At 36.7% G+C, this 16,185-nt stretch overlaps 1 protein-coding gene across 1 annotated transcript in view; it reads right to left on the bottom strand.

Moving 5' to 3' along the window:
- COPB2 (coat protein complex I subunit beta 2) overlaps window positions 1-15,983 on the bottom strand; it is a 32,589-nt gene extending 16,606 nt beyond the window's left edge. The window contains exons 1-6 of the mRNA XM_045791873.2: window positions 15,867-15,983; window positions 8,719-8,856; window positions 4,412-4,498; window positions 3,904-4,030; window positions 2,664-2,812; window positions 961-1,107 (exon numbers count right to left, since the gene is read on the bottom strand). Of these exons, the coding sequence (XP_045647829.1) occupies window positions 961-1,107; window positions 2,664-2,812; window positions 3,904-4,030; window positions 4,412-4,498; window positions 8,719-8,856; window positions 15,867-15,869 (651 nt within the window). The 5' untranslated portion in view covers window positions 15,870-15,983. The remainder of the gene's footprint in view (window positions 1-960; window positions 1,108-2,663; window positions 2,813-3,903; window positions 4,031-4,411; window positions 4,499-8,718; window positions 8,857-15,866) is intronic.
- Window positions 15,984-16,185: the final 202 nt, after the last annotated feature.

Consider the following 16,185-nt stretch of genomic DNA (forward strand, 5'->3'; position numbering starts at 1 on the left):
CATAAATGATAGTGGTTATGACAATCTAAATAATTTTTGATACAGAAATTTTTGAAACACAATTATCCTATGTGCATATTTTCTCTAATTCTTTGACAACAGAGGGAAACGTAATTAATTGTAACCACTACATTTAAAGAAGAACACACACACCTCAAAAGATCTGGTTTTCATATGAATATTTTCTCCCCCAAACTTCTAAGATAATATCTTTAATAATTTTATCCTGTACCTAAACACGAATCTGAATAAGGTTCTAAGTAACACTCGTTTTCTAGGCCTCATTTTATTAACTGCTTATGGAAATTATGATGTGAGAAACAGAAAACAGAAACTCAAGCTGTCCCGAAAGACAAAAAGCAGAGTAACAAGAAGTCATAACTAGGTTTACAAAGTATTTGTGGCAAAATGTCTGTACCATGGCTATGTCATGATATTATTCATTTATCTTCTAGTTTTCAAATATAAACAGAAGTCTACCAGTGAGGTCGTCAAAATGTTTAAATTTCTAATTTCTATTATTGAGCGAAAAATAAACATGATGGCATTTTATTTTAAAATCTCGATAGGTTTTTTTTTTTTCATTTTTATGGAGAACCCTGGGACTACTGTTTAGAGACAAATACTGAAGCCTTAAGTTATTATGCGCTGAACAGAGTTCAATAACCCAAGTTTTGGGGCGCCTGGGTGGCACAGCAGTTAAGCGTCTGCCTTCAGCTCAGGGCGTGACCCCGGCGTTCTGGGATCGAGCCCCACATCAGGCTCCTGCGCTATGAGCCTGCTTCTTCCTCTCCCATTCCCCCTGCTTGTGTTCCCTCTCTCGCTGGCTGTCTCTATCTCTGTCAAATAAATAAATAAAATCTTAAAAAAAAAAAAATAACCCAAGTTTTAACTGTCCTGTAAGAAACAGTGAAATCCATGTCTAACATATGGCAGAGTAAGATTATGAAAAAACTGTACCTGATAGTCCCATATTTTAACAAGACGGTCATCTGCACCTGAAATAAGGTATGGTTTGTCGCCACCACTGTAGTAATCGATGCAATTCACGCCTTTCTCATGTCCCTCCAGAGTGAAGTTTGGTGAGGAAGAACCCAACTGCCACACCTTTAGAGAGCAACAGTCAATAAGGGGCCTTACTTTTCAGAAAGCAGCTCCACCACACTTCTGACATATAATATAAAGTGCCAAAGCCCAGGAGAAGAAAACTAAAGAATGTACATTTTTTTCAGCCATTTATATCTGTTCTTTACAAATAATTATTAAGTGCCTCCTACAGAAGAGGCCCCCTGGGAAGTACAGAGATGCATAAACAAATGTTTACCACTGATTGTATACAACGAACTTCACTAGAGCCAAAGATAAGACAATGTATGTACTCAAGATATACCTTTTAGTGAAGAAAGTTCAAAACCAATTTCAAAGTTTCCAACCTAAGTCAAAAGCAAGGACAATCCAGCAAAAGGGAAAAAAAGTAAGGCCAAAACCCTAAGATATTTAGACAGATATCATTTAATACTAAATTATCAGACAAGTAACATGTAATATTTTATATAAATTAAAGGAAACTAATAAAAATTTTATATAGATGTAAGCATACACATGTAACCGAAAGTTAAAGCAATGTAACATTTCAAATCTATGCACATAGAGACATTTTAAATATTGTAATGGAAAAAGCAATATGACTACACTCATTAGTTATTAGCATTAGTACAAGCAGGGCACCCTGTTGCTTGCTATTAAGTGTCTGTTTGAGGGAGTGGGGATGACACCCAGTTCCTTAGCCAAAAATCAACATTTTGGGGGATAAAGATTTCTGGAGACACATTAGTTATCATTCAAAATGAAGGCCATAACAGAGACAAAAAGGAATGGAAGGAATGGGATGAGCATGATTGGCTCTGTCTAGGGGTGAAATGGATATCTGAAGACAGCCTCTCAGAGTAAATAACTGTGCTAAGCCTTGAAAAATGAGTAGTTCTCCAGAGGGAAAAAAAGGGAGAATAAAGAGTATTGCAAGGAGAGGTAACAGTTGAATAAGGTTCTGTGACATTCACGGCATCACTATAGAGAATGGTGGGTAGACCAGGGTTACAGGAGATATCTCATAATATTAGCTGTGGCTAGTGACCCTCGTGTTCAACAGTAAGGTAGTGGAACTTTATCCTTAGATTGGGAACGGAAAGGTGAAATCCATGTTTTACAAAGATACCTGGCAGCAGTACAGAGAAATGCAGAAAGAAAAAGAGAATGGAGGAAGAGGAATTTTTAATATAAAACAGATTAATAATCAGATGTCAACAATGAATACACTAAAAGGAAATAAGAAATAGAGGAAATACACAAAGCAGAGGAAACAGAAGTAAGAAGACATAATGGCATCTTTCTTATTCTGGGTTTCCAGTAGTTTAAAAGTCTTATAATATATTGCTTTGACATGGAAAACAATTCCTCCCATTAAGAGCACCAAGTTGCCACAATATTTTTGTAAACAGAATATGTCCCTTTGGATCAAAGTGAGAAGTCCTATTTTGATTTCAATATGGGCTTTTAAGAGAAACTTCTAAGCAGGAATAACTTTCTGGGCAGCCAGTAGTAAAATACTTTCTAAAACAACTATATTTTACCATCATAATGGATACAAATAGTGGACACCCTACCTTAATGGTCCTGTCCAAAGATGCACTGGCAAACTGATTGTTATCTTTAGGATTGATCACAATCTGCATAACATAATGGGTGTGTCCTTCAAACACTTGTGAGCAGGACCATTTTTTATCCCAGTCCCAGAGCTTAATAAGCATGTCATCTAGGCCAAAAGAAAGTCTCAAGTTAGTTGCCATTTATATTTCTTCCATTCAGAACTAAGATACAGTCTTCGTGCCTTTTGAGGCAGCAAATCAAGAGAAATCATACATTCCATGACTTAAAGAAAGAGAATCAAAACTGAACAGATTTGGGGCGCCTGGGTGGCTCAGGCGTTAAGCGTCTGCCTTCGGCTCAGGGCATGATCCTGGCGTTCTGGGATCGAGCCCCACATCGGGCTCCTCTGCTGAGAGCCTGCTTCTTCCTCTCCCACTCCCCCTGCTTGCATTCCCTCTCTCACTGGCTGTCTCTCTCTCTGTCAAATAAATAAATAAAATCTTAAAAAAAAAAAAAAAAAAAAGAATTGTTAAAAAAAAAAAAAAACTGAACAGATTTTTCAAAATCCTTATTTATCCTAAGAATAAACTTAACTCTTTACAGAAGAGTGGAGATAAGATAGAGAAATTACTACTAGCAAATATAATTTCATGAAAAATTTTAAGAAAGACTCAGTGGGCTTTACAGAAAGAAGAGTAACACAAGTTTGATCAGAATCTACGTATGACTGAATAATTATGGCAGTGACCCTAGGGAATAAGCATTCCTCTTATAATGATGAAAACAAGCTTTGAATTACTTCTCAATTTTAACTTAAAAATGTTTCAAAGCGCTATTACCAAATCAGTGCAACTTGTTTTAATTACCCTCCAAAAGGCCACCGTTTTAGATATAATACCAAGGAGCAAACTAGCCTGAATATAAAGATAAAACTGACTAGGTTATGTAGCAATCTGGCAAAAACTCACCCACCAGCATGTAAATTAGCTTTCTGTTCAGCAGATGTTTAATCATCTAGACCTTCAGGCCTTCCCCGACAGGAATTGGAGCAATTGTTATACAAATTCTAAGTAGAGCTGATATTTCATTAAATACGAAAGCAAACAGCATTGATAGCATGGTAATGGATTCAAACAGTTGAAAGGCTGCTTGGAATTAGAACTCTACATGTAACAGCAGTGAAAGAATTGCATGTCTCACTGAATGAAAATGAATTACTCAAAGAGATGCATGTGACCAAAAGGAGTCCTCTCTTACCGCTGCTAGTCAGGATGAAAGGCTGGGTTGGATGAACAGCAATACAGCGAATGTAGTCTGAGTGTGCTTCAAACATATGAACTCTCTCCAGAGTGTTATAATTGAACACTCTAATCTGCATGTCATCCTGAAATGGAGATTTAGAAATCATCATTATTGTTATAAAGTAAACTGTGCAAATAGTGTAGGGGCGCCTGGGTGGTTCAGTCTGTTAAGTTTCCAACTTTTGATTTCGGCTCAGGTCATGACCTCAGGGTCCTGGGATGGAGCCCCACATTGGCCTCCGCGCTCAGCAGGGAGTCTGCCTCTCTCCCTCTCCTCTGCCCCCACTGCTTTCTCTAAAAATAAATAAATAAATCTTAAAAAAAAAAAGTGTAGTATAGGCTCAAGGTATAAAGTCCATGCTTCAAAACACTATGCTAATTAACAAATCAAGAATCAAAATCATTCACATAATCACTAACCAATTAAAAAATTGAAGGGATTAGAAATTCATATAATTACTTACCGCTCCTGTCACAACCCAATTCTTTCTTGCAACAAACTTTGCAGCTCGAACAGGAAGATCACACACTTCAAATGTTTTCACCAATGTCTTTAAAATTTAATAAGAATATACACGTTAAGTTATGAGAAAATAACTGAAAAATCTATTGTGTTATTTAAAACATCCAATGATTTAGATCACTCCTAATTTAAAAATATTCTCAGGCTTCTCACGATTGAACTGAGGTTATGGACTTTGGGGAAGAACAAAATAGAGAGGAACTACCTTTCTCATTATATCATATCACAGAGTACATAATATCAATATGTTTTACTACAGGTGGTGTTGACCATGATCACTTGGTTAATGTAGAGATCATGTGAAGACACATTGTTTGCCAGGTTTCTCTATGCTAAAGTTACTATTGCTCACTTTTTCTTAAGTGAATTATCAAATTAAGCCCACCAAGGGGAGGTGAAGTAATTTCCTCTTCATGGAGAGAGTAGTGTCAAATAATTTTGGAAATATCTTAATATCAATATAGTAATGAATAAATAAATGGTTGGGGGGAGATGCTTTGAAGTTATTCAAATATCCTGTTTCTTTTTAAAGTCTTTCACACTAATTCTAGGACTTATCAGCAGATCTTGTCTGCAACAATTATTAATGTGGTATTCCAATGATGATTTTCTATTTCCCTAATTCTTTCTAAATTTATCAACTGGAATTCTTATGTTAATGGAGTTGTCTCTTTTTCCTCATTTATTTAGTCACTTATTTCAGTATGGACTTATAGACACTGATTTTTGGGGTTGAATCCAATATTATCATTATTTATTTTCCTGCTCAAATTGCTCCAACTTTGGCAATTGGGAACTCTCTTAAGTTGGTTCATATGTCCATTTTGACATGCTCTTGTCCTATTTTCTGAAGATGATGCTTTGTTTTCCCTGTCCAGGCCTGTGATCACTCATTACTCTAAGGGACCCTTATTCATTACTAGAAAATGGTATTTAGAAACCAGGATACGGGTGCCAAAGAGCTAATTTGTGGTTTTGTTTTTTTCCCCTCCATCGCTTTGTTGTTCTTCATTTCACTGACTTGTGTTCTCTCTTTGTTATTCATTTATTCTGAATCTTTGTATTTTCTCTGGTGCTTTCTCACTTCCACCTTCTTGAATTAAATATTTAGATTTTTAAAAATAAATAAATAAATAAAAATATTCTCAGGCTAAAACACAAAAGCTCAACAATAAAATGAAAAAGACAGACCAATCATCTTTTAACAGTTTCAAAATTAAAATACTTACAAAGGATAAAAGAAAGCAAATGTCCACAGGATGGAATTCCAAATCTTCTGTGCTCTGGCCTGCCCTTCCCCATCTCCCTAGCCTCACCTTTGGCTACTCCCAGCCTTACCTTTGCTCCTCCTGTTCCCTCTGCCTGAAAACCCACCCACAGAACCTTATACTCCCCTTTCATAACATAGCACCTTCGTAATTATGAGTTTAATGTCAATCTTTCCTACTAAGCTCCCCGAGGGCAAGCATCTTGTTCACCACTGTATTCCCAGAGCCTAGAACAGTGGCTGGCAAACAACCAGTGTGTAATAACTATTTGTTGAATGAACTGGCTCTTAGGTTTTTCTTTTTAAAATTAAATCTATCAACTCACAAAATAAACTCATAAACAAGATACAAGTCTTTTGAACACTTCAGCAATATGTTTCCATACAAATGCTATTTACCTCTCTTTAGTGAAGCATGAGAATACAGTGATTAAGATGTCTCTTCGAGCTACTCAAAATGGAATAATATACACAGGATAAACGCAGAAAACTAAAAAACCCTCCTAGAAAGAACAGGGATGAATGCATCTCTTTGTCTTCCCACTTTGATGCCTCATTTTTTTAAAATTCTGAGAATCAAACTATCATTTTGCAATCTTTCTGTACCAAGAGAAATGAAAATCTTACTGATTAACCATGTGCACTAAATAAAAAGAACAGAAATGAGTACACCTGAAATTAATGTTATAGTATATGTCTACTAAAAAAAAGTTATAAAAGAAAAAAAAGAATAGAGACTGATTCATAAGAACTGTTGAGCCTACTCTGGCTTCTGAAGCCAGACTTCACAGATTCTTTACACAAAGACAATAAATGGGGACATCAGCTCCAACCTGTACAACTACCAGTTGACTACAGTACAGACACTGAGAGCAGACAGAACATACAATCTGTAAGATGACAAATCCACAAAAGCTCCTAAGGAGCCAACAAATCCAGGGATCTGCTGAGCAGTACAAACAAAGCAGCAGCAGAATAATCACGGTTCAGGTTCATGTTAAGTGCTGTGGCTGATACAAATGACACAAGAGATGGTCTCCACATTCTAGAAGCTAAACAATCTACAGAGGAGGAAATGCTACACACCTAATATACACTTAATGTAAGTTAGGAAAATAATGACTGACACTTGTATGGGACCGTACAGATCTCACAATATTATCTAGTTTGATTTAATCCTTTTGACAATCCTGTGATATAGGGAAGGCAACAATATCATCCTCATTCTAGATAAGTAAACTGAGCCTTAACACCGTTAAAAGGCTTGCCCACATCACTTAATTAGCAGGATGGCTTCAAATTCTAATATACTGATTTTTAACCATTGTACTCATCCCTTAAAGACTAATTTCAAATTCAAGTACATTTGAATTTACTTCCAAAAACTTTTTGCCTCTTTCAAGAATTTTGCTTTTAATATACATGAGTGGCAAGTAACTTCTGTTGGTGATAAAAGAAGGAGAACCAAAAACAGACCAACCATTCAACAAAGACTTACTCAGTATCTACTGTAAGCCTGACTGTCAGATATGCACCTGGGAGTAACAGTGGGAAATAAGACTAGGATAATCCCTGTCCATCCCAGGACCTCCATTCTTGAAGGAAAGAAGGAAATTAGAAGTTACCAACAAGATGAATTTTGAAAGTGGAAGCAGGCGGCCCTGCCATGGGGCACAGAAGGGCACAAAAGGGAAACGGGGGCAAAGTGGATGAACTAAATAGAGTTACGTTACAGTAAAACCCAGAGAAAGGTAAAGGAAGTACAGCTGGGATTTAGAACATACTACAGTGAAATGCCAGAGCTGAGAAATGGCTAAATGGAGTTGACAGAAGGGATCCCCAGGAAGAATTAGGTTGTGTGGTGGGGGTTGGGGGAGGCAGCAACATATCTGTTAAGCATAAAATCACAAAGATATTAAACCCGTGAAAGCAAAAGTAGATCAAAAAAAGCAGTTAGCATGCATACTAAAGATTTGAAATTGCAGAGGTTAGAAATCCCAATACAGTGAAACAGTGATAAATGGAATATTTATTATTCATTAGCTCAAAAAATAATTATTGAATACTTACTATGTGTCAGACAATGTTATCAGCACTGGCATAAAACACAGAACAAAGTGTTAATGTTTATAAAATGTCACTGATGGAGTCCTGGTTTAGTGTGCAGTCACTCTGTGCCATTACAGTGACATAAGACTGTAAGGGTGTTTTTAGGTTTATTCCTGACCCTGGTTCCCTAAGCCTATTTTTGCCATCTTAAATTACTCAACCTCAATTTTGTCTGGACGTTAAGAACTTAACCTTGGATGTTGAAGATAATGATTGTATAAGTAGACACATAACTGTATGGGATAGTGCTGACTATATGTTCTGTATTTTGAAGGAAAAAGATTAAGAACCATCAAGAAAGGTTGGAAAATATGAGATAAACCAATTTGAAGGATAAATAATTCACTCAGATGAAAAAGAACAAAACAAGCATTTAAGGCAGATAATCTCCACGATGCATAGTCTCATATGTGTAATCAAAAGCGGACTACAAATATTTCTCTGACCTACTCTACAATTTGTACGGTTGATTGAAAGTTATCTGCATGTCATTGTATCAATTATTTGGGGAAAAATAAATAAAATTAAAAATCCCATTCTTAAGATTAGAATATTCACTGAATAGAAAATTAAGTACTATTCAATACTTTATCTACAGCAAGTGACCTTATATTGGTGGCAGTTTCCTTCATTTCAAAAAAAAGATAATACTAACCTACATCAGAATTTAACATTGAAGTATTGTATATAACAAGACCCAAACATTTTCTCCCACGAGCTATAACCCCATAAATGTTAGTTCCTCTTTCCTGAAAATACTTTGTACTTATTTATTTGAGAAAGCAGTCTGCATACCTACTGGACTCTGTTTTTTCTTGCGTTATAAACACAGTCTAACACACTGTTTCTAAAAAGTCCTTAAAAATTCCTACCTGTGTTTCATGATTCCAAACGCACACACTGCCATTGTAAAGACTTGCCAACATCCATGGCTCTGTAGGATGCAAATCCACACTCTTAACTCGATCCGATCGAGCAGTTAGCTTTCTCTTTATATCAAGTCGCAGAGGCTAAGGAGAAACAACATAAAAAATCCTCAAAATATTAAATTGCTATGCCAAATAAAACATGTTTGAGATCCTAACTAAAAACAGTGCATTAACAGGCCTTCAAAACAATTCAGTTTTCACTTTGCTAAACTGTAGACTCAGTCTCAAGTCTAAAGCACCTACTCCTTCACTCATACTAACATATGAGTATTTAAATTTTTTTAATTTACAGTAGTGGTTGTCAAACGTTTTGGTCTCAGGACCCCTTTCCACTCTTAAAAAAAATGTCCTAAAAGCTTTTGCTTATGTAGGTTATATCTATTGATATTTACCATGTGAAACATTAAAACTGAAACAACTTAAAAATATTTATGTTTTGGGGCGCCTGGGTGGCACAGCGATTAAGCGTCTGCCTTCGGCTCAGGGCGTGATCCCGGCGTTATGGGATCGAGCCCCACATCAGGCTCCTCCGCTATGAGCCTGCTTCTTCCTCTCCCACTCCCCCTGCTTGTGTTCCCTCTCTCGCTGGCTGTCTCTATCTCTGTCGAATAAATAAATAAAATCTTTAAAAAAAAAAAATATTTATGTTTTAATTCATTTTCAAACAACAAAAATAAGCCCATTACATGTTGACTTAAATAACATATTTTTATGAAAAATAACTATATTTTCAAAAGAAATTTAGTGAGAAGAGTGCTACTGTTTCACATTTTTGCAAAACTCTTTAACATTCTAATAGGTGACAGCTGGTTTCTCATATCTGCTTTGGCCTTCAATATGTTGCAATATGTTGTTCTAGCTGATGTATATGAAAAAAAACTTGGCCTCACAAAAATATGTAGTTGGAAAGAACGAAATATTTTTTTAAAGATTTTTTTAAGTTTATTTATTTGTGTGTGTGTGAGAGAGAGAGAACACATAAGCAGGGGGAGTGGCAGGCAGAGGGAAAAGCAGACTCCCTGCTGAGCAAGGAGCCCAATGCAGGACTTGATCCCAGCACCCAGGGATCATGACCCGAGCTGAAAGCAGACATTTAACCAACTGAGCCACCCAGCTGCCCTAATAACTTTTTTTAAATAGTTGTGAATATTCCTCTTTCATACACACCAAAACTTCACAAGTGGTAGTTTCTTAAAGGTTAGTTGCAATGTGAAATCTGGAACCACATAAATGAACTTTTTATACTTTGTTACATAAAATCTCTTGGCCTATTATATATTTTGAATGGATCTCTCACCCATACATCTTTTGTAGCATCATGCATTGGTCATTTGGAAAATTCTGGTTCACTGAATCATGCAGGTCTTCCAAATTTTGACACACTTTATTATATAGTAACAAAAAGTCACATTCATCACCATCTACCTCAATGGATAAGTCTTCAACTATTAGAAATCTATCCAGTTCAATGATAGAAGTTTTCTAAAATTCTAATTTTCACTTGAAAGCACCAGTTTTATCATCAGGAACAAATACTGTCAGGGACAGCTAACTTCTTTCAGTTTTTAGAAAATGTCTACCAAATAATCAAGTCTGAACAAACATAGTATGTCAGTCACTGTTTCAAGTAAGCTTGCAACTTAACAGTATGCAACAGAAGTATCTTGTACATACTTCTCATGTCATTACACAGAATATTTAAAAGATGTAAGCTCAAGTATCAAGATGTAATAAAACTAATATTTTTTCCTGCTCCATCAATGACATTCTTGAGTGAAACTGGATTTAAAAAAAAAAACAAAACTGTGTGGTAACAAAGAATATACTATTAGTAAAATTTGGTGACATCACACCAGCAGTTCAGTTTTACCTTCCATTACTTTTATAGCAACAGTGCAAATTATCAACCCAGTGAACTTCCTGGAACAGTATGGGGGTCTCCTAGGAGACTGCAGATCACACTTTGAGAATCCCTGGTTTATAGAATATCTCATAAGTAAATAGAAAATATCTACTAAATCACAATGTTGTGCCCATGTCACTAGTGTCTTATTAGAAAATATTCTGAAGAAGTATTACTCATGAAGTCTTAGTAATCCTAAACTATAATACCAATCAAAACAGTATGGTATTGGCATAAAAACACAAAGATCAATGGGACAGAACAGAGAACCCAGAAATAAACCCATGCATATATGGTCAATTAGCCTACAAAAAAGGATCCAAGAATATACAATGGGGAAAGGATGGTCTCTTCAATAAATGGTCTTGAGGAAACTGGACAATGATATGCAAATGAACGAAACAGAGAGGCGCCTGGGTGGCTCAGTCGGTTAAGTGTCTTGACTCTTGATTTCAGCTCATGTCATGATCTCAGAGTTGTGAGACTGAGCCCCGCATTGGGTTCTGTGCGGGGTGTGGAGCCTGCTTAAGATTCTCTCTTTCCTTCTGCCCCTCTCTGCGACCCCTCTCCCGCGCTTAAAAAAAAAAGAGAGAGACAGAGAACGAAACTGGACTGCTATCTTATACCATAGTTAATTTTACAAAAATTAATTCAAAATGGATTAAAGACTTGAACGTAAAACCTGAAACCATAAAACTCCTAGAAGAAAACATAGGCAGTAAGCTCCTTGACACTGGTCTTGATGATTTTTTGGATTTGACACCAAAAGCAAAGGCAATAAAAGCAAAAAACCAAGTGGGTCTACATCAAATAAAAAGCTTCTGCAGAACAGAGGAAACTATCAACAAAATAAAAAGGCAACCTACTGAATGGGAGAAAATATCTGCAAAACGTATATCTGGATAAGGGATTAATAAAATATATAAAGAACCCATACAACTCAACAGCAAAAAGTTAATTCAAGTTAAAAATAGGCAGAGGTTCTGAATAGACATTTTCCCAAAGAAGACTACAGATGACCAACAGGTACATGAAATATGTTCAATGTCACTAATCATCACAAATCAAAACCACAATGAGACATCACCTTACACCAATCAGAATGGGTATTATCAAAAAGACAAGAAATAACAAATGTCAGTGAAGATGTGGAGAAAAGGAAACCCATGTGCACTATTATTTGGAATATAAACTGGTGCAACTAGTGTGGAAAACAGAATGGAGGTTCCCCTCAAAATTAAAAATAGAACTGGCCATGTGACCTAGCAATTCCACTTCTGGGTAATTATCCAAAGAAAAAAACAAAACATCATCTTGAAAAGATATCTGCATCTCCATGTTTACTGCAGCATTAGTTACAATAGCCAAGACATCAGAACAACCTAAGTGTCCACTGATAGATTAATGGATAAAGAAAATGTATATAATATATGCATATTATACCTATTTCATTGTACATACATTATGTATGTATATATGTAATAATACATATTATTTGTATATATATATTATTATATATACATTGGAAGTAGATGAATAAAAGCCTTGTGAGGTGTTTGCTTTGTCTCAGGAAATTATCTCTGCTGAAATTATCTAGTGATCTTCATTTTGTGTTGAAAAGTAACCTTAGTTTTTTATTCCATTCATGATCATCGTGGAAGATCACGAAAATAAAGATACACACACACAAACACACACAAACAAGCATATTATTCAGACATAAAAAAGAATGAAACCTTGCTATTTGTACAACATGAATGGACCTTGAGGGTATTATGCTGTGAAATAAGTTGGAGAAAGACATATACTATATGACCTCACTTATATGTAGAATCTTAAAACAAAACAAACAAAACAGCTCAAGCTCTTATATGCAGAAACAGACTGGTGGTTGCCAGAAGCAGAGGATAGGGGTGGGCAAAATGGATGAAAAGAGGTCAAAGAGAAAACTTCCAGTAATAAAATAATTAAGTCACTGGGATATAATGTATAGTTAACAATATTGTGTTGCATATTTGAAAGTTGCTAAGGATAGATCTTAAAAGTTATCACCAAAAAAATTACTGTAACCATGTATGGTGATAGATATTAACTAGACTCACTCTTGTGATCATTTCATAACATATACAAATACTACAACATCATGTTGTACACATGAAATTTAAATAACATTATGTCAATTATACCTCAATAAAAAAATTGATTTCTTCAGAGAAAAGTATTTTGGCAATAATATTAGTAAATGGTAGGTGAATGTGATGTGTGATCAATACGGGTTACATCCAGGTCCATGAAGGCCTTTGGAGACAGACAGGAATGTTTATAGCATTTTAATGGATTTCAGCTACAGGAACCTAATGTAACTTAATTGGGAACCTGACTGTGAGTTACCTAGTAATTTAATACAAGTACCTAATTCTAACTTAATTAGAACAATTTTAAACAAAAATTAAAATACTCTTGAGTCAGAAAATGCTTATAGTTTAAAATCGTTTTTTTTTTTCCAACCTGGATTCATCTAAATAGACAAGAAAATGATGTGGATAAGTATTTTCTCAATTCTCCCAAGGATATCATTCCAAGAGAAAAGTTAATTCATTATAAACAATGATGCCTTAGGTCAGTAGTCTTAATTCTCTCTTGGACACAGATTGGGGAAGACTGATTTAAAATGTTTCCCCTTCAAGAGATTTTAAACACAACCTAAAAGTTTACTCGGCAAGTTACCACTGAATCTTTATTTTTGTGATCTTCCACGATGATCATGAATGGAATAGAAAAGTAAGGTTACTTTTCAACACAAAATGAAGATCACTAGATAATTTCAGCAGAGATAATCTCCTGAGACAAAGCAAACACCTCACAAGGCTTTTTATTCATCTACTACTTTCAACCTTGCTATTACTTCTATACATGCCTCCCCCACTTTGAGCAATAACCTGGATCTTTTTACTTGAAAAGATCAGAGTTCTTTGGCTCTTCTCTACAATCACCAAAAAAACCAAAAAACAAAAAAACAAAACGTTTCCACTGCCATGCCTTCCTCTCCATCTCAAGCTTTCTACTTTCAAACTACCATCTCACATTCCTTGGCCATTCAGGGAAGCAGGACCCTTTACTTCATCCTTTTCTTAATTTTGTCTCATTAATGAGCACGACAAATATCAACTCCTTTTACTGGTCTCTTTAGAGTGAACAAACATGAAGTGTGTTTTGTGTGCCAGGAACCACAGTGGGAGCTTTCACATAAGCCAGCACATCTCATACTCTTCCTCTAGCAAATGAGGAAATCCATCACTTACAAATTGTGTATATTTTACCATATGGATGTTTAATGATTACTGACTAAAAGCGATGCTCTGGAAATGTGGGCTGGGGGACTAAGCAACCCTGGTTTACCTCCAAATACCCCCAATTCACAAATCCCAGTTTAAAAAGCACAGCCGAGATCTTTTGCTATATTTCTCCCAACATTTAAGTGATTACTTTGAATTAGATATTCTGAAATACAAAGATATTTATACTATACCCTTAATTCTAAATGTCTCCATTTTCCAAAAGCATTTAAGACTCCGCTTAAATGCTACTGACACCAATATCATCTTTTGGATTACGCTAGCCAGAACTATCCTTTCCTAAGGAATCTTAAAAAAGTTAATTTTAAACTTTAACATCTGTATACATGTCTCTTTTTGCTTTATAGAGTAGATGCTCCTTAGGGTGGAGTCATTGCTTACTCATATCTTTATCTCCACAGCATCCTATATATTTGGATATGGGGGTTTAAGGACAGATGGTATAATCAAGGTCTAGAGAATTATGCTGAATACAAATTGCATTTCCACCACTCATTTCAAATATGCAATGTTGGACAAGTTTACTCAACTTCTCTGAGGTCTGACAAAAGTAAAAGAGGGAATGTTAGTGTTATGAGAGTTAAATTCAATGTTAAGCAGTTAGAATAGTGTCTGGCCTATTATAACCACTCCGTGAACATTATTTATAACTCATTCTCCCAGCTGTTGTGAGAAGGAGGCAAATGTTTGGCAAAGTGCATGGGCACATAGTAAACACTCCACGGTAAACAACTGAATAATAAATTCACGTTTTGTATCTTACACAAAAAAATTTAAATGCATTAAAGAACGAAGGATATTTCATTATAAAATGTCCATTACTGAAAGCAAAGCAGACTCCAGACCATAACAGATCACTAGTAACATGAGGCAGAATAATTAAAAGCCCTGAGCGAGATCTTGTTGAGGAGCTCTTAACCTGGGGAGATGTGGTGTCTATGAGTGAACCTACTGAAGTTTTTGCAACACTGTGTCCTCTACCATTTTTCTAGAAGGATCCATAACTTTCACCTGTTTCCCCAAGGATTCAACCTCCGTTGTAATTCCAACTCTGCCTCAATCAGCCTTGTACAAACTTAAAAGTTTTAAACTACAAGATACAGAACTTGGACTTATTAATCCCTAAGGTCTTCAAGCTCCAAAATCTTTGAACTTATGCTTCATAACAAGTAAAAAGAAGAGCGGGCAGGAAAACGTTTAAATATAAAATACTTTCTTCCATTTTTTCAGAAAGGATATTCTCATACTATTGTATTTTTTTCTTCTTCTTATAACACTCCTGAGCCAAAGTACTTTAGAGTATTTTGGGGGGGTGAGACTGACAATAAAAGAGTGCTGTCTGTCGTGACTGCCATTCTTACCAGCCACTTATATTTGCAAATGCAGAAAAACACGTCAAACAGTTTTAGAAGCAACGTCCTAACCCTTCCTTGACCCCTAGAAACTTAAAGTGGGATCCCAAAGCATTTGACATTCCACTTTTGACATATACACTGTACCTAATTTCAGAAGGAGTGCTTTTCTGCGTAAGACCGTAGTATGTGGTTAGCACACACCACTATAGCATGAGTTAAGATCAGCTGCCACCGTTTCAGGGCAGAATGAGGTAGGTTTGGCAAAGCCCCGGCACTGCCTCTCCACACCACCTGAGATTCCCGGACCCCACCGCCGCCTCCCTCACAAAACTCAAACTGGACCAGGACCCCACAAGGCCTGAGGCGGCGGCCGCAGCGGGAGCACAGGCCGCTGCTTACCGCAGCCCCCAGTCCAAAAACCCAAGAACTGGCCTCAGACTAAGAGGCCCCGCTCCTTCCTGCAGGGTCTGGACCTACCATCGCTCCGTTGGTCCGAGCCCGGGAGCCCTCACTTGCCACCGGAGACGCAGTCCCTGAAAGACCCACCGACCCGCTGACCAGCCGACTGACTGACGTGGAACTTCCGGGAGGCGATTCTCGCGATAGTGGAAACCAGGATCCTAGCGCCTGCGCAAACGCGACGCAGGGGTGACGTTTCCAACTCACTCCCTAGTTTCCTAGGCAACGCGGCCTTCTAAACTGTTTGGAGTCGCCGTGGGGCCGCTTGGGAAGGGGGCGTGTGTGGTTTTTACCGCCGAGCGAAATGCTCTGGGGCTCTTGAAAGAAGACGAGAGCT

Source organism: Ursus americanus, chromosome 20 (assembly GCF_024610735.1).
Source record: "Ursus americanus isolate L20-20 chromosome 20, mUrsAme1.1.p, whole genome shotgun sequence".
NCBI lineage: Eukaryota > Metazoa > Chordata > Mammalia > Carnivora > Ursidae > Ursus > Ursus americanus.